The 19,433-nt window shown below is 40.2% G+C and overlaps 1 protein-coding gene across 4 annotated transcripts in view; it reads left to right on the top strand.

The window, feature by feature from the left end:
- The window catches only part of ULK4 (unc-51 like kinase 4), an 86,541-nt gene that overhangs the window by 23,656 nt on the left and 43,452 nt on the right, over positions 1 to 19,433 (top strand). For all 4 annotated transcript variants that reach the window (XM_032959493.2, XM_076071312.1, XM_076071311.1 and 1 more), the window contains 13 exons: positions 1,052 to 1,230; positions 2,345 to 2,391; positions 3,443 to 3,521; positions 4,503 to 4,610; positions 6,408 to 6,491; positions 9,229 to 9,390; positions 11,246 to 11,428; positions 12,114 to 12,241; positions 12,715 to 12,851; positions 14,020 to 14,141; positions 15,149 to 15,205; positions 15,991 to 16,042; positions 18,738 to 18,832. In XM_032959493.2, the coding sequence (XP_032815384.2) occupies positions 1,052 to 1,230; positions 2,345 to 2,391; positions 3,443 to 3,521; positions 4,503 to 4,610; positions 6,408 to 6,491; positions 9,229 to 9,390; positions 11,246 to 11,428; positions 12,114 to 12,241; positions 12,715 to 12,851; positions 14,020 to 14,141; positions 15,149 to 15,205; positions 15,991 to 16,042; positions 18,738 to 18,832 (1,433 nt within the window). The remainder of the gene's footprint in view (positions 1 to 1,051; positions 1,231 to 2,344; positions 2,392 to 3,442; positions 3,522 to 4,502; positions 4,611 to 6,407; positions 6,492 to 9,228; positions 9,391 to 11,245; positions 11,429 to 12,113; positions 12,242 to 12,714; positions 12,852 to 14,019; positions 14,142 to 15,148; positions 15,206 to 15,990; positions 16,043 to 18,737; positions 18,833 to 19,433) is intronic.

Below are 19,433 nucleotides of genomic sequence, written 5' to 3'. Positions count from 1 at the left end.
TAGAAACTAAAGTTATAATAGTGTTTTTGTGAAGTAATTGGTAAACAGGGATGAGTTTGTCAAGTCACAATACTTCAGAAATTGCTTTAACCATGGGTACTTCAAAGTTGTATTTAATTCCTATGAGCATTTAAATATGGAACTAATACATCAAATTGCTTTACAATGCAAACAAGAAACATAAAAACACTGAGGCAGTGGAACTACGATGAACTCACACACAAAATATGGACAACAGCCATCAAAGTTCAAAGAACTAAAGTTCACAGAAAGATATAATAGGGTTTTTCCCCTTTTTTCTGGCAACAAAACTGAAACCTTTTTACAAGGATTCATGTCTGCATTAACCACAATACCTGCAGGTATTTTGACTGCAGTCAAAATGCATTTTGGCTGCAGGTATTGTGGTTAATGCAGACATGAATCCTTGTAAAAAGGTTTCAGTTTTGTTGCCAGAAAAAAGGGGAAAAACCCTATTATTACATTTTGGTACTGGCAAAGGAGGTCTAATTATTCACAGAAAGACTATTGATGGGATGTATCTGTAATGACAGTAGAGCCGACATGCGCTGTGAGTGGACTAGTGGCCGCGGGAGGTAATGGCAGGGGTATCAGTTGTGAGTGCGAAGGGACTGGTGGCTACGGAAATGATCGAGAAGGGAGCGTTGTCAGGCGACGGAAGAGTACGGTAGAGTCTGCAGGTGGAGCGAACGTCCAGAGTCAGCGAGAATGATCAAGAAGGGGGACGTGTCCTCGGTTGATATATAAGGGAGTTGCGCGGGAGACTCGGGGCTGTTGCAGTGGGGTCTCCGCCTGATGTCAAGTGAACGTGTCTTCAATAAAGTGCCATCTCAAGAAAAGTGTGTCAAGTCATTTGTATATATACCCTGGATTTTTATGTAGCCACTTAAACTACGTTGTTATTCAATGTATCATAAGTTATGCACTTCCAAACAATTTGTTCTCGTTATTTTTCAACATCCTCATTGTCTTTACACACAAAGCATTATCATTATATTGATCTGGTAAGTTTGTTTTCCACTGTGAAAAGGAGAGAAGCTTGCGTACCTGCCTGAACTGGAGTTGGCCCGGTATCTGGAGCAGCTGTGCGGCACGATGGCAGCCACTGACAAGTCAGGCTCTCCACGCACACGACTCAACCTCCTGTGCTACCTGTGCATCATCAGCACGCATCCACATGCCGCCAACCGTCTTCTCAACTCACATTTGGTGAGGGGGTGTCATTTGCACGCCTGAAGTTCAGCGGATTGGCAGTATGTTTGGGGGTTGATGCGATGAGATAGCACATAAGACACCTACCTGGAGGTTATGAAAGTGGTTCGTGTAGGTGACAGTATAGCAAGTTGGTTGCTGAAAAATCTGGCCCAGTTTGATTGTTCTGTCCTGATATGCATAGGTATATCTTTTTGCATGAATCTTGCCACAATAAATACATGGGCTTAACATCAGAGAATGTCCCTCCTGAAAAGAGTCTTCAAACGTATGGATGTTTTTCTGGGTGAAACTAGAATTGTTTCTGAAATGCTCACCCCTACATAGCACGAATATTATCTCTTTCACCACACTCATCGTGAAATGGTCCCCTGCGCATAGCACTCATAAAATTACAAATTTGAGCATGCCATAGTACCTGTGTTTCTTTCAATTAGATGGAGATTGCAAAAAAAAGTACAACATTTCATTTCAAAGTATATTCCTGCTCAAATAAGGAATCAGGCAATGTTCATCTCTCTTTTTTGGTTCTAATCCAGTGCAGAACACATTACATTTACATAATACAGCTTTTGTTTTGGGTTATATCGCATAAATATAAATGTGTCGTTAAACCCGCCACCACCTGACACGGACATTTAGTGATGTTTGTCACGTAAACAGAACATGCCAATTCGTTACTAGTACAGCACACCAGTGTGTTGGAGAGTAAACCCACAACATTTACAATCAATCAGAGTACGACGTTTCGCCAGTAATTACAAATAATAGTATCATCATGTGACAGCCAGATTTGTGTAGAAATCCTGTTTCGTTCTTAAATTTCCCTTGCAACAACCAGCTTACACATAGCACAACTTTTGCTCAGTGTTAAACCTATTGCTAAATTAGGGCACCAACTTATTCAAACACTTCAGGGCAAAGTTGGACATAAATCATCGTTTCAAAGGGTACAATTCTAAGTTTTCATTTAAATCTAAGTAAATTGGTTTACATGGTTCACGCATATTCTCCATTATCAGTGGAGTAATTTTAAAATGGGTACACTTACTGTTTTAAATTACATACATGGTATGTTCAGTAATCGATAATTATATTTACGTGTTTGCAGTTGTTAGTGCTGATCCAGCAGCTGCAGTCTGCTCAAAACTGGGACATGTGAGTACCTGTTTGTTCTACTCATTTAATTATGAAATTAATACATGTGTTTATTTCAACCATATGACATCCTATGTAAATACACAATCTCTTGAGGAAGATAATCAGCATATACCTCGTAGGTATGTATATTTCGATTTGAAGCTTTCGTGACTGCAAGGATTCATCTTCTTTGGTTCTTTTGGTAAAGTCACGTAGAATGATAATAAAATAATAAAATAACACAATAAAATCCTCACGACGTTTCGGCCACAATGCAAGCGGCCGTCTTCAGGTGAAAGGTACAGAACTGTCGGGACGCTTGCGTTGTGGCCGAAACGTCGTGAGAATTTTATTGTGTTATTTTATTATTTTATTCTCATTCTACGTTACTTTACCGAAAGAACCAAAGAAGAGGTATGTATATGTTTGATTCAGACGATAAAGTGTATCCCTGCTCAGACAAGCATGAGAGTGGTGTTCATTTTCATTGACAGTGTTGAGCCTGGAGTGGAAGTTCTTAATTCCTATGACAGGGGTCAGTCTCTGCCGATTGGCTCCCAAAGTTGTACTCATTTCATCAACCTCAGACCAGGAATTGAACTCACAATCTTATTGATTGCGAGTCAAGGGCTTTTGAACAGTGCTGCCAATTTTTATTTTACAACGGTATTAGAAATGAAAAAGTAGAAATTGGAATTTTTTGGAAATCTCAAATAGGTAATTACCCACTTCCAAAATAGGAAAAATACAATATTATAATGACTATACATATTTTCCTTATAAAATGTATCATAAATCTCAATTGTGCTTGCTGTGCCGTGGTGTATTTATATTGCTGTATCTGTACTTTGCTTGCTGAGTATGACTGTGGAAATATAATTATACTATTTACAAAGTGTGCTGTCGGTCATGATAGTGCCATGTGAGATATTTTATGCAATTATAATATTGGTGTGGTGTGATTACTCTAATCATATGATGGTTGAATATTGCTTGAGGTGGCGTGTTTGCTGTGATAGTAATGTTGTGCATGATTGGTGTCTCACGTGGTGTGGTTGTGCGCACTCAGCCGGGGGAAGTCGGCTCGTGTTCTGGCTTTGCTGGCCCATCATGCCACGGAGCTCAAGGATACCACCGTGATATCTGAGGTGTGGAAATTTAATGGGCACAGTGGGTGATCCGAGATGATGAGTGAATATCGTTAAAGATGCTAAAATATCACTCAACAACTCGGCCGTCCAGATGACCATGTGTCACTGTGGATAGCATGTGCTGGGCTTATAATCGAGTTCAAATCCTGGTTAGTGGGTTTAAGTCAGTCTGTCATCCATTTGCAGTCATGGAAGTTTGTACAATTTTGTAAAGCAATAACACATGTTGTCATATGAACAGCCTAGCGTTGTTCCTTAAAGCACCTCAAGTTCAATTTCGACTTTGTAATTTTTTGTTTTATAAGTAGAAAAATATACATTAGAGTTTTATTCAACAGGCACCAGTCAGTGAACCCACCACTCATGCAGTTTACATGATTCGGTGGAACAATCCTACAGCTGCCTAGTCAGAGAATGCTAGCTGCATGAAAGAAAATGTTAATGAATATATGACATGTAAAAGCATAGGCCATGATGTATCATGTCATGGCAGACATTGCACATTTGAAACATACATTTAATAGCGTATCGCACTATCATAAAAGCCCGGCGTTACGTTTGTCCGTTTGTCAATGAAATGATAAGAGCCTTTAAGAAGGCCTGAATGAAAAAGTTACAGAAAGTGGACCCCCCAGATGTGTGGGTAAAAAGTTGATCTAACAGGTTTGCAAAAATTGCCGACCCCCTCAAAAAATATTTGACCACCCCCGAAAAAATACATTTATTTTATATGCCTACACACCCTACATCCAATAGAGTCAGTAGTATCTGCACACATTGGGGGAAGCGGGGGGAGAAGAGGACATCAGTGGGGTCGATAGGCGAGGCGTGAAGCCCCGAGAAGCTCCCCGCAGGAGCTAGAATGAGGCGGCCATAGGCCGCAGAAATTCTAGTAAATATAAATTTCTTGGGCTTATAGGTGCATAGAATGAGGCAAGTGTGTAGACTATCCCATTGTGTGCATGTTCTTGATGGAAGGCCATGACTGCCGTGACGGAGCTGGTGCGCGAGAGCTATAGGAACAGCAAGCTGAAGCAGTGCCTGCTGCCTGCACTAGGGGAACTCATGTGCCTTGCCACGAGACAGGTAAGCCTTATTCATCCCACCCATCTTGCCAATAGACAAGCCAGTTACCACCAGCAAGACTGCCTAAATAAACTACCTGGCATCCAACCTCAACCAAAAAACATTATACAAACCTTGACCCCATTCTCAACGAGTAATGCAACTTTGAAGCTAACTGTAACAATTCACCCCAAACCAGCTGTCTAATTAGATAACTAACCCCATCCAGCAAACCAGCACCAACCAGCTACCCAGCCACCTTAATTTCCTCTTGCATAAAACTTGCCCAAACTTCCAAGTAATCTCAAACATCTAACCAACCTCATCTAGCCAGCCATCCAAAAAGACATTGTAAAATGTATCCTATGATATTCCCATGTACAGTACCTTTTTATGATATCTTTAGCACCGATCTAAGAATTGTCTTGTGTGCTCGATGTGTATGGCTGCTGTATGAAAATGTAATTGGTTGGAGCAGGGTGACACGTGTGGTCATGTCTTGTGTGTTGGTTAACCATTTATCATGTGGCAGCTGCCGAAATCTCCAAAAAACTCGACTTTATTAAGAAAAGTTGGAGGAGAATGCATGTGGAATAGTTGATCGATGTTCTTCAAGAAGATGTTTTAAACACTTGTGTCATGGATGTGTTATGGAGTCTAAAAATAACCAGAGTAAATGTGTTTCATCAGTAACAAATATCAATTACTATGTGGTCCGTTTTATTAGCTGTGTCATTCAGTGCTTAAAAAGCATTAACTTCACTGTTTGTATACCTTTCAGTAAATCATTTACCTTCAGCACCATGGCATTTATATATTAAAGATGAATGCTCTTTTTGTCAATTATTTTGTACTAGTTCATGAAGCCTGTCTTCACCAGGCAAAAGTTTTCACTAAATATAATAATTAACCAGATATGATTTTTTACAATTTTTATCTACAGACACTAACTAGTCAAAACATTTTATTTTTCTGCAAAAAAACTAAAATTGTTGACGACTTGCTTCAATTTAAAGACGTACCTATCGGAAACCGTTCAATTTAAATATTCCTTTTTTTGCTAGAAAGAACCATAAATTATGAACTTAATACTCTCTGAGAGGAAGCTCCTGTTTTTTACCGTTTTCTAAATATTCAGATTTTAACGTAATGAAATGCGTATTTTTTCATTCAAAACCGGTTTAATCCAAAATATCTCAAAAACAATATAAGATAGAACAATGGTTTTAACTTTTTTATTTTCTGTGAAACGCTCTATCAAAAGAAAAAAAACGCAATGTTATATTTTTACAGTTTCTGAATGACACGTGCAAACATTTTATAGGGTACTTAAAATCGAGATTTGGGGACCTTAAAATAAAAAATCTTGGATATTCAGATTTTTTTTTCTATTGTATGTGTCCCAAAAGTTACCTATGTACCACATTTCAGCTTTCTACCTTGTCGAGAAGTACCCTCGAGGTTTTTGAGACATACAGATTAAAGTCTTTATATAGATGTGTGTGTGTTTCTACCATGTGAGGAGCGGTATCAGAGCGGTTGGCACACTGCACTATGAACCCGGTGAGCCGAGTTCGACTCCCGCTCACGCTAACTCCAGTGACAATTATTTTAATCAGTACTGGTCGACTGAGTCTCAAATGAGTATCTGGTGAAATGTGTAAACATGGCCATGCGGGAAACAAGGCAGCTGAGTGTGGAGTTGGCCACCCACCCCGTCATGTGCCGTGCCGGCCTTCATCGGTGCTCGCTAACAGCATTTTCCCCAAAAGTGTGTTAATGCTATATGAAGGACCTTTGTCTTTATCTACCATGCAGGAGGAGAAGAGAAGGGTATCGAATGAGAGCTGGCATATCCCAAGTGCTGCATTCACTGTGGTACTGCGATGCTTACGTGATGGGGTACGGCCTGCAATGTTCACCACTTCCCTTTTGTTTTTACACGCGGAAAAATGTTTACATTACCACTGAATTCATTCGAGTTCCATTTTTTTTTATATCAGATAGATGGGTAATCTTACTGTGAATACCCTTATTACTGAGCCAGTTTTACTATTGGTTGACAGTTTGATTCATGCATCTCTCCAATCAATCAATCAATACGTTATTAAAATAATAAGTCAAGGTGCCTTGCTGGTCCAGTGAGCAATGGGAAGTGACTTTAGTCTTGTTAATATATTCAAGCCATATTCTTTGGGTCTTTCGGTAAAGTCATGTAGATAGGTTCAAAGAAAATAACAAAAAAACTATGACGTTTCGATGGCAACACAAGCAGTCGTCATCAGGAAACGGGGGTTAGCTTCTAAAGGCAAACTCTTTATAAAGGTTTGAAATGGGCGGAGCCCAAATGTCAGCAGCAAATGTTAATGTAAGTGGTGGGCAGTGACCGCGACAGTGGTGGGTTTTTCACCATCAAAGGGCTGCCAGGTAAAAATTAGGATGTTCATGTAAGATTGTTGAGTGGCCTCCACGGCGAGCACGCTGAGGTGGCTATGTTAATGTGAGAGATTAGCATGTTAATGGCAGATCGCAGAGCAGTAACCTCGAGGTCAGCGAGCGAGGTGGCTGTGTTAGTGTGAGAAATTTAACCTGTTCATGTAAAATCAGAGAGCCGAAAATAACAACTAACATCGGAAGATGGTAGAATAGGGAACACCATAGCCAGTTATGACTTGACACAACCTAAACTGGTTAATAACGTCCTTCCAATGATTGCTCAGTTTGTGCCCATCTTCTCGGTTGAAATTGGGTCTGTGTCTGTATATGTGCAGTGAGGGAAAAAAGTATTTGATCCCCTGCTGATTTTGTACGTTTGCCCACTGACAAAGAAATGATCAGTCTATAATTTTAGTGGTAGGTTTATTTGAACAGTGAGAGACAGAATAACAACAACAAAATCCAGAAAAACGCATGTCAAAAATGTTCTAATTTGATTTGCATGTTAATGAGGGAAATAAGTATTTGACCCCCTCTTAGTCAGAAAGATTTCTGGCTCCCAGGTGTCTTTTATACAGGTAACGAGCTGAGATTAGGAGCACACTCTTAAAGGGAGTGCTCCCCTGTATAAAAGACACCTGTCCACAGAAGCAAGCAATCAATCAGATTCCAAACTCTCCACCATGGCCAAGACCAAAGAGCTCTCCAAGGATGTCAGGGACAAGATTGTAGACCTACACAAGGCTGGAATGGGCTACAAGATCATTGCCAAGCAGCTTGGTGAGAAGGTGACAACAGTTGGTACGATTATTCGCAAATGGAAGAAACACAAAATAACTGTCAATCTCCCTCGGCCTGGGGCTCCATGCAAGATCTCACCGCATGGAGTTGCAATGATCATGAGAACGGTGAGGAATCAGCCCAGAACTACACGAGAGGATCTTGTCAATGATCTCAAGGCAGCTGGGACCATAGCCACCAAGAAAACAATTGGTAACACACTACGCCGTGAAAGACTGGAATCCTGCAGTGCCCGCAAGGTCCCCCTGCTCAAGAAAGCACATATACATGCCCGTCTGAAGTTTGCCAATTAACATCTGAATGATTCAGAGGACAACTGGGTGAAAGTGTTGTGGTCAGATGAGACCAAAAGGAAGCTTTGACATCAACTCAATTCGCCGTGTTTGGAGGAGGAGGAATGCTGCCTATGACCCCAAAAACACCATCCCCACCGTCAAACATGGAGGTGGAAACATTATGCTTTGGGGGTGTTTTTCTGCTATGGGGACAGGACAACTTCAACGCATCAAAGGGACGATGGACGGGGCCATGTACCGTCAAATCTTGGGTGAGAACCTTCTTCCCTCAGCCAGGGCATTGAAAATGGGTCGTTGATGGGTATTCCAGCATGACAATGACCCAAAACACACGGCCAAGGCAACAAAGGAGTGGCTCAAGAAGAAGCACATTAAGGTCCTGGAGTGGCCTAGCCAGTCTCCAGACATTAATCCCATAGAAAATCTGTGGAGGGAGCTGAAGGTTCGAGTTGCCAAACGTCAGCCTCGAAACCTTAATGACTTGGAGAAGATCTGCAAAGAGGAGTGGAACAAAATCTTTCCTGAGATGTGTGCAAACCTGGTGGCCAACTACAACAAACGTCTGACCTCTGTGATTGCCAACAAGGGTTTTGCCACCAAGTACTAAGTCATGTTTTGCAGAGGGGTCAAATACTTATTTCCCTCATTAAAATGCAAATCAATTTATAACATTTTTGACATGCGTTTTTCTGGATTTTTGTTGTTGTTATTCTGTCTCTCACTGTTCAAATAAACCTACCATTAAAATTATAGACTGATCATTTTTTTGTCAGTGGGCAAGCGTACAAAATCAGCAGGGGATCAAATACTTTTTCCCTCACTGTATATATAGATGGCTTCATGAACAAATCTTTGTTGATAGCCAGTGGGTTTGCAAAGTACCTTCGTTTTAGAGAAATCAATTTCGGTGCAGTCACGTGACTTTACCGAAAGAACCAATGAGTATGGATCCCTGCAGTCATGAAAACTTCAAATCTAGATTGACTTTATCTCAGCAATGTACTACCAGGTCAGCAAGCTAATTAAAGGAGTTCAATAGACCATTTCGAGATAGTGGTGCTTTTCCTGGGTTTGCATGGGCTGCTCTGTGGAAACCTGGTGAGCAGGAGGAGCCTCTAACGAACCACCTGGCAGCAAAAGTAGTGGAGAATGTGTGCAGTGGAGCCTCTGCGCAGACGAGCGGCTTTCAGACGGCAGAGGTGGGGCCCATGCTGTGGTACCTGTTCACCCACTGCACCGTCGACTCCCTGCGTGTCACTGCCATCTCTGTGAGTTTGTTGTCGCAACATTTTTTTGTACATTGAGTTAATACGTTTTAATATTATTGAATGAATTATTATATAAATATTAATAATCAAGTGTCTGCTCAAACGACTTTGACAACCCTGAGCCATTTGTGAAAATGTTCATGTAACGGGGACCATTATCTTCCTAAGATGACCAATGTCGACTTCATGCAATGCGTTAATACCATTTTGTTGACCTGCATTGGCGTTGGACTGAGCCAACCCTTAACTCATTTTCATTTGCAGTTGTGAATTGTGGATAAATATATATGCACATATTAAAATATGTTAATGTATATGCAATCTGATCAGACATTCAAATATCCAAACACAGCAAGTCAAAACATTTTAATATTAAGTAAAAAATACAGACCTTATTACAAATATTGGAAAGTTAAACATGCAACAATTGGAGCTGACTTGGCATGCATCTTGCGAAGTGCTTACTCCTCACTCCCCTGCTCTACCGCTGCAAGCAATGCAGTGTTTGTAAAGAATAAAAAAATATGTTACCTGTTAGTTCCATAACTACATTATTATCTTTGTACTTCACATTTTCACACATTTTAACTCGATCCATCTGAAAACCCTTGTTGAAGGAACCATTGAGTTTTGGCATCTTCACCCAAAGGCTTGCATCCAGGAGCACAGATGTGCTGGCTTACAGCCCCAAAAAAGTCAGTGGTTGTTAAATTGATGTCAAAACATAAACAATAGTAATACAAGGCAGACACCTGCCCCCTGGCTACACCCTTTTACAATATATCCTAACACTTAGATGCCTTCCCTCTGCTCACCACATTCACAATACACCCAAATATATTTCTTTGATGTTACCGTGTTTTTTTGGTGCTTTTGATGTGCATGTGCTCGTGCCATGTGTGTGTTGTCATGATAATTTCTTCATCGTGTGTCCTGTGGTGATGGTTGTATGGTTTATGTGAGTTGTATTTCCATGTTATGTGCAGAGTGACTGTACAGTTTAAATTAGTATGTTCACATGATGCAAGGAATAGCACTACATGTTTAGTTGATTGCATATGCAACACTGTACCTTTAACTGATAAATCCAGCCAGGTGGTACTGTTAGTAGAGCACCCAACTATTGGAAGGTTTTAAGTTCAAATCCTGCTTTGATATTGACTCAGCCCATCATCAAGTAAGGCCAAAGTAATGAACACTATTGTGTTGGAATTCAACAGTGAATATCCTATGGATAAACTGGCATCCACCAAAGTAATGTGAACTTTCCACCAGTGGCTCTCGGCCACCAATTACGAAAATAACAATTCAACATTAATTTGAACCATAGAAGTAAATGACAATAAAATAAGCAATAACCCCATGGATTAATCACAATGTTTATTAAAAATATTTACAATATTCCTAATTATGTATGTATTGTAGTGGATAAGATGACTTGCAGTTATAATGTTGCACATACATGTACTCAACTTTTCACTATTACTTGTGGCTATTGTTAATATTCTAAGTTTCTCAAGTGCAGTGTATGTATGTATGTTGAACTTCTTTCGCACTGTATGTAGCCAACCGTGGTAATGGGAGGTGAAGCATTAGTTGGACTTTCATCCATAAATTGTTGTTTTACGAATGTAAACACTACCATGCAGCGTGGAGGGATTGGCAGCAGCGATAGAGGATGGCACAAAGCCATGCAGCTCATAGGAATACATTTTAATTCAGCCCAAATTACAGCTCGAGGCTATATTTTGTATTGGCTCTGGATACGCAGCAAATGGCATTGGTGATTATGGTGGCGTGTGTATGCTTGTGTGTGCGCCCTCCCTTCCCCCCTCCACCCATCCTGGTTTGGTAGGCACTTTGTCGCGTGAGCCGCCGCATGCCAAGCTGCTTTCAGAATGTGCTGGAGAAGGTGGGGCTGGCACCTGTGCTTGAGGCACTGCTGTCGAGCATTGCGCGCGTACAGCAGTGCCTGCTCACCCTGTTCTGCATCATGCTGGCGTCGGGTGGCCACCTCCAGCGCCTTGTTCATGAGAAGGTCCTCTCTCTTTCCCGTCTGTGTACACACTGCCATTCTGTATCACTAATAACTCCAAAGTGATTTCATTTTATATTGATATTGAGTTACTACTATAACAATACTCAAAAACAGATGCCGGTGGTCATCCCCATTTGGAGTCATGAGCTATTGCTACTACAACAAAACTCAAGAATAGATGCCGGAACTCATCTCCATTTGGAGTCCTGAGCTATGGCTGTATATTCCACTTTAATATAGTCAGCACCATTGTCTCCATAGGACACCCACTGTTACTTGATTCTGTTTTAATCAGGTCCTGAGAGATTATAGCCGCAATTGGTATTTTATTTTATGACTTTCCCATTGTGAGCTGGGCACAGGTTTATTTTTAAAAAGGTGTTTGACACAACCTAAAAAAGGTAAGCAGCAGTAGGTACCTCTCTAAGCTGCATATCACAGGCTATGTAATATGATGTTGAAAATTTGTCAATGAGGAAATAGAATGAACTCAATGTATTGTCTTGAACAAAGAACAGTTATATGAGATGATTCAATTACTTATTATGTACAGGAACTGACTAAAACTGCCACTCTGATACAGGCAAATGTAGCTATGGTAATGAAATAAAAAAGCATCCATTTCATTATTCGACTGTGTCCTCCCATAAGCTTCTCTGCTGACGACCCCATTTGTGTGTGGCAGGAGTTTGTGGCAAAGATCGTGCGTCTGCTGGAGAGTCCGTCGGTGCTAATCCGAGCCAAGGCTTTCCTGGCACTCCATCAGGTGCTGCAAAACAACCCCGACATGCTGCTCTACTGCTGTCAGTCCCGGTGAGTGAGCACTGTCACACACACGCTCACCACTCTGTTCCTAGTGCAGTGTAGTTTAATCACCAGGTAGGAGCGCACTGGTATTTATCACATCAAACTTAATTACCCATATTTGTATTTTAAAGTCAATATTAAAGTTCTGGCTACCCACAAAGGGGTATTCATAATGTCAAATTCCAGGGAGTTGATCTACTTAGTCAACCACCAACGATTATTCAGACTCATAGCTTTCAGACTGTGAGATAGGTGCCCAAATGATAGCATCATCCAACCAGATGGCCCTACCATAGTAATCTATAATTTTCAACACTGATTCAGGGGTACCAATGTTGATGAACTTTGCCTAGCGCCCATCTCATGATCAGTGAGACACTCTCTTTCCAATCTGTTTGTTTCCATTGATCTTCATTTTCTTGTTGATGATGGGGATGATGATGATACTGACAGTAGCAATTCGTTCAAATCCTTGACAGGCTGGTGATGTACATTGAGAGGGACTCTCGACGCACAACTCCGGGTAAGGATCAACAGCAGTGGGGGCACGAATACCTGTCCCGGTGCCTGGAGATCCTCACTACTCTCATTGTCCACCAGCTGCCCCAGCTTACTGGTAAGGAACCTGTGAATGTGGAATGAACTGCATGGGTTGTGAATGCATCAATGAACTCCTGTACAGTGAAACCATAGCCTTGGTCTGAAATTAAAATAAGTGTAAAATGACAATTATCCTATTTACTGTATATGTGTATATATGTCATACATATGTTAGTGTATGTAGTGTACGTGCGTGTTATTATGCAGACCCAAATTCAAGAGTGTGTACGGTATATAATTGTCTGCTGTAAAGTAGTTATGTAGGGCCCTCCAATCCCCACCACCCCTCCCCTATCACTGCCACCCGCCACCATCGTTCCTCCACCACTAACGTATTACAATTGAATACAATTTAACGACATTTATTATAAGATTACGTACAATTAAACATGTTCTCTTGCATTTTATTTTACGTAACATATTCTAAGGTATTTAGTATGTAACATTTTTTATTCTATTTTCTACGGTCTTGTATTTAATACACGGACGTTTCTTTTTAATTAGTTGCTCTGGACCGGCTAAGTACGAAATCAGGGTAGCTGGGGTATGACTGAATACGAACATTGACACACCAGCCTGATGGTAATGAGAGGTCTGTAGGGGGCAGTGCAGTAAGATATTTGCTATTACTGTACTTCATAAACATGGGTTCGCCCTGGACATTCCTGTTTCCTCCCACAGGCAAAAATACTTTTACATAATTAGAAATTAAACACATATTTCAAAGTACCACCCTAAGGAAAGTGTGCCTTTAAACTCAGTGAGGCCTTCTAGACAAAGCAAAGAAAATATTATTTGAATTCATCTAGCCAAGTGGCAGAGTGGTAAGAGCATCATCTCATAATCAAGTTCCACATTCAAATGTTGGTTGAGGATTGACTGAGCCCATCAACCCTCTGAGGTCAGTAAAATGAGCACTGCTTTATGGGAAGACAACAGTGGTTGACCTGTGGATAGACTGGCCCCCACCATAGTAATGTGGAATACAAATGTGGAATTCAAGACCACACACCAAGATGAGCACCATCCAATACTTGCTTGAGTATGGGAAAGACATTTTTGTCAAGTATACTCAAAATAATGCATTGCTCCTGTAAATATTATCACACAACATTTGTGTGCAAAGCAATTGCATTTACTTACCTCTATTGCATGCGTGAACTTGTCGGGTCTTTGTGGGACAGGTGAGGTTGTGTCAGCCCTGGAGAGTGTGTCCGGTAGGCGGCACCCATCCACAGTCCAGGCCAAGCAGCTCAAGCATCAGCTGCCCATGCTGCCAGTCCTCTTACATCTTGTCACCTCACAGGTCAGTGTGAACACAATAGCATTTATTTCCAACTCAAGCCAACCGCTCGTTGTTTATAATGCGAGTCAATTTTAGTTTTGATTACCAAGTATTCCCTTTATGTTGGTGAGATTGTGCCCAGTGGTCACCCCACAATGGACCACCGGAGCATGAACCATCTTCATCTCACTTTGTACACATCTGGGGAACACATTGAATTTTATTGCTACAAAAACATAATCCTCAGGCAAAAACTATTGCAAAATATGGGTCACGTGCTTAATTCGACTAAAATGTTTCCATGAGTTTGAATTCATAAAATATTATTTAATGTTTGAGCTAAATATTAGCACTGATATATTTGCCAAAATATTACATGAATGACAAGAGGCACAAAGAAAGTGGTTTTGCCTTGTGAGGTCACTTAAGGTTCCTTTTGCATGAAAGTAATGCACGGTAAATAAAGTATCACAAACTGATGCACATTACCTCACGCATACTATTCTTCCAATCCTTTCCTCAGTGATCGTTCAAAACAAATATTTACGTATCATTCAAAACCACTGTGCTCGTGGAAAGAATTGTGTTTTTGTTCTTTTTGTAGCTGATACTCATTAATCTCATGAGCACAACATGACTTCACAAACAATGAATGATCATTGATCATGATCACAGCTATTTACATATGAGTTGTGTACAGCAGTCCTGTGTGCCAAAAATATAGTCATATCTCGGTATACGACCGCTTTGGAATACGTCGAATTTGGTATACATGTCATTTTAATTTATGTATGCATTTTAGTAATAAGTAATGTCTACATTATTGTATACAACCTCATTAATGTATAATACGCCATATAAAATATCATTTCTTATACTCTGGAATCGATTATTTCCTTTCCCTTTATTTCTTATGGGAAAAAATCGTTTGGTATTCGTCATTTTCGGTATAAGCCCTACCTTCTGGAACGAATTAACGACGTATACCGAGGTACCACTGTATATTAATTCCCTGTGCTCTTTTCCAGGTGTTCAGGCCACAGATTGTGAATGATGAGTTTCTTTTCAAGTATGGGATTCTCTTGGTAGGTATACATACAGTCAATTGTTCTAATTGTTTTCTTGTTTGGTTACCCTTGAATAACTGCACTTTCAATAAAACTCTGTATATAAACTAATGCAGAGCTTTTAGGCTTCATTCGGGTGGTGTGTTCTGTGTTATGTACACGATCTGCATTTGACACGGTTACATGGCCCAGCAGTAGTGTGTTTGCAGCATGTTGCAGAAGTGCATGGCTAGAAACGGGTGGTCACCCTGATTAATATTTTGTGTTGGCGTAATGTTCCAAATTTGAAAAGTTATTCACAAATTACTTATTTGGGAAACACATAGCAATCATTTCCCTTTACTGCTAAAACCTATAAAAACCATGCTCGGTGATACTTTCCTGGATTAACAAGGATAATGCAATGTAAATTTAATGTGAGGTTTTACATGTATTTGTGTATTTTGTAACATTTCACCTGCAAAGCACCAGTTCCTCGTCTGTATTTTTTATTGCCAGCTTGGCATATCTATCATTTCTAAACAGTATGTAATTGTTATCTTTGAAGGGGACATGTATCTGAGATATGGTTGACGTGTATAATGTTCTGAGCCTTGCAGAGATGCATTTTCACTTTTAAGGATTCCCAGTGAAATATGGCATTATTTTATTTGGAACATTACTTTTTATGATTAAGATCAAGAGCTCTTACAGTCTTAACAATGAGCAAAATAATTGCACAGCCTCAAAGCCTGCATTTTAATGTTCTTTCTCCATGAACTGCTTGCTGTGAATGTATTAAAGAAGTGGCTTATCTTTCTTAGGGGTATATCAAATCAATCGACTATGGAGAGACCAGCATTGATGGCGCTGTTGGTACGTAAACAAGTAATTTTTTAATTAGCATATTTTTTTCTTTTCTGCCAGTATTGGCAGCTCCTGACTGTATCTTAGGGAGAAAATATATTCTACCTTATATTTTAATTTAAAGTAAATATAATTTACGATAAACATAATTAGCCGATGACCAATCACCTGGAATGTGCCTGATCTCGTCAGATCTTGGAAGATAAGTTGAACATGGATAGTACTTGGATGGGCAACCAAAATGCATGGCAGGTGTTATAAGTTTCAGACTGTAGGGCTGTGTAGTCAGCAGCAGAAAGCAGGGCAGGAAAATACATTATTATACTGCACTTATATGCCTCTACGTCTATGCTCCCCGATTTATCCAACCTGCAATGACCAATTGAATTGAAGTACAGTCAAATCACCCCTATGACTACCATGCACACATGTGCATACAATGTATAATTTACTAGTTCTGGACTCCAATTAGACATTCCTGTAAAGCTGCATGATTTACATATCAAATAATTTAGTAGATAAAGCCGATATTGTATTCTGGTTGTTACATTTAACCATATTGCACATCACATAAAAATGGAAAACAATTGGTGGCGATTGTAGTTTTAACGTGAAGCAGAGCATGCACACTGAAGTTATAATTATGTTAAAGTGAGTAACCAGAGTGGCAACAATTGTGGGAGATTTAAATATTGGTATCGGCATACACATGGTTTTTCATCGAACTGAAGTTGGCCTAAATAATAAATTAAATGATTACAATTCATGTATATGTTCTAATTAACATGCGTTAAAAGAACATGAAGGAGCACTTTCTAGCATTGGGTCAAAGAGGCTGCAATGTAAAACATTTTCACCTGATAACAGGACTAGAATGGCACAATTTAGATGTATTTGATAATAAGATTCAAATATACAAAAAAAACATGAACCACAACTAACATTTTAACACACAAGACAATGAGACTTAAAAGATATAGTTATGTTTACGTAATATGCAATTAATTCTTTGATCAAATGTGGCCCAGAAATAACCAGACATTTTATATGCTGAAATTAATATCAACCACAGATTTTACCAGAAGTCTCCCGATATTTAATGCACATGGCTGTATGTCAGGGGATCATACATTCACAGAGGATGCTGCTACTGCTGTTCATAACCTAAAGCATGAGGAGGCACCGGATTTAATTTCAGAATTCAACAGTGTAGGGGAATACAGACGTCTTGGCAAGCCCACTCTGATCAGACGTTAGAGGGAGGCGCTGGGCAATAGCCCTAGACGTACGTATGTATAGGCGATGAGTAATGAGCAAGGAGGGTGAGATTGGGGGACAGCCACAGTGGGAAAAAGGAGTGGGAAACTTGAAGGGAAAGTGACGGTTGGAAGAACAGAGAAGGAGGATTTGCGAGTGCAGATAGGGGGTGGAGCAAAAGGAGGAGTGAATAAAGGGGAGAGAGAAAGAGGAGGAGGGGAGTTCTGGGTGTGAAGTCTGCTGCAGCACGTGTTACCTGCCGGGTAACCTGTGGGTCATCAATAAAGAGACCTTTGTTGAATGCAGCGTGAGCTTAATCCCTTTAAATGTATACAGACATATACAATCATCAAATAATATGTTGCCATTATATGAGAAATAGACAAGACCTTGTGAAGCTCAGCCTAATAGTGTGAGTTGTTTACCTGCAACTGACTTAAAGCCTTGACAGTAAAAGCAACTTGGTGGTTTACAGTTTGTGCTGGAACTAACAGAAAAGAAGGGTGTTTGTGGATCACACTTTTCATCTTCTTGGTTCTTTCGGTAAAGTCACGTAGAATGGAAATAAAATAATAAAAATAAAACATAACATAAAATTCTCACGACGTTTCGGCTACAACACAAGTAGCCTGCTTCAGGTGAAGAAACAGGTCTGTCCAGAAGACAGCGCTTTTTTATTATTTTATTTACATTCTACGTGACTTTACCGAAAGAACCAAGAAGATGAATCCCTGCAGTCACGAAAGCTTTAAATCGAAAAAGATCACACTTTTGTTTACTGATGGCCATCATCATCAGCCATGATCTATCCACCGCTCCCCCACCCCTGATACCGATGCCATGAATCACGGTTCTTTTGATGCCAAAATTCATCTTCTGCACATTAGTTAAATCTCATCACTCCATCTCTGAAGTTGCTGTTCCCTCTGGCACATTCTCTCCTTTGGCTGCTACTCCAGTACTAGCCTTCCTATCAATCATCATCCGTTTCAGTGATGTATCTTACCCAAGCCTAGTTTTATTAATAAACAAGGGACAGCTACACTTGAAATTACGCAAGGAACGAAACAAAATACTAATCAGAACAGGAATAAGTTAAGGAGATGCACTCTCACCAAAGCTACTATTTGTGTACAATAAGACTTTCAAATCTGCTGCGCTGGGAGTTATCCAAGTGATGGTGGTACAGAAAATGGCTCGTTGATCTGTATACATAGATATTCTTTGCCATTCTGTAGTATTTATAGGTTTTCTGCAGGTATTTATCTTTCCTCCCAAATGCAAAATCTCATTGCCAAACCTCCCAGTGCAGGGCCCTCCTGAAAAAAGAGCACTGAGATGCAGTGAGCATTTCCTGGGTAAATAAAGGGACATTTTATTGTGTTTTAAAAGGCTTGCTTGATGAGTGGGTGTAGTGGCGGTGCTCATTCCCATATTTTGTACCCAGGCCAGGCACAGGCGGACGAAGCAATGAGAGTAACGCTATCGGTGTTCGAGGCCATCACCCAGCACCCTGTTCTGCTGACTCAGCACCACGTTGCCGTGAGTGGCAGTGAGGGCAGCCTCAGTCACAGCCCTTGCGGCACGAGGCCAATAAAATTCATCATGCACATCGCTCTATTAATTTACTTTTATTTAATTCGGTGGCATTTGTGGAGTGAGAAAAAGTTTTTTTTTTGCAGAACACATTGCCCATTTGGGATATCAGCATCGTGTTCATTCAAATGAAGCAGAAAATGTTTTATGTTGCAGAGGCATTTGTGTCATTCTGGCATATAGTGCTTAAATGTTTTGCTGTCAACTTGTGCCAAGTTGTGTATGTCTTCCATGTTGGAAAGAGGATAGCTACTATGTTATTCATATTAGAATCTCCATAAAGAGCCTTCATTGAGAAAAACATTTCCATAACATTTTTGCACTTTCTACACAAAATACACAGGGAGGATTATTTTTAAAATACTTTAAAATACAATTGCATGACCTGTTTTATTTACAAACAATCTGCACTAGTCTCAGAGTGCAGTGCTCACAATCGCAAGATTGCGAGTTAAACTTTCGTTCACTGATTGACTCGGGCCATGATCTTTGGTTTATAAAACGTGCATCATTTTGTGAGAAGTCAAAAGTGGTTGTCCAAAAGAAA

This window comes from Petromyzon marinus, chromosome 2 (assembly GCF_048934315.1).
Source record: "Petromyzon marinus isolate PM22_M1 ecotype Great Lakes invasive population chromosome 2, UKy_Petmar_22M1.pri1.0, whole genome shotgun sequence".
Classification (NCBI taxonomy): Eukaryota; Metazoa; Chordata; class Hyperoartia; order Petromyzontiformes; family Petromyzontidae; genus Petromyzon; species Petromyzon marinus.
Note: the sequence above shows the minus strand (reverse complement) of the source record. Positions and strands in the feature narration are given on the sequence as shown.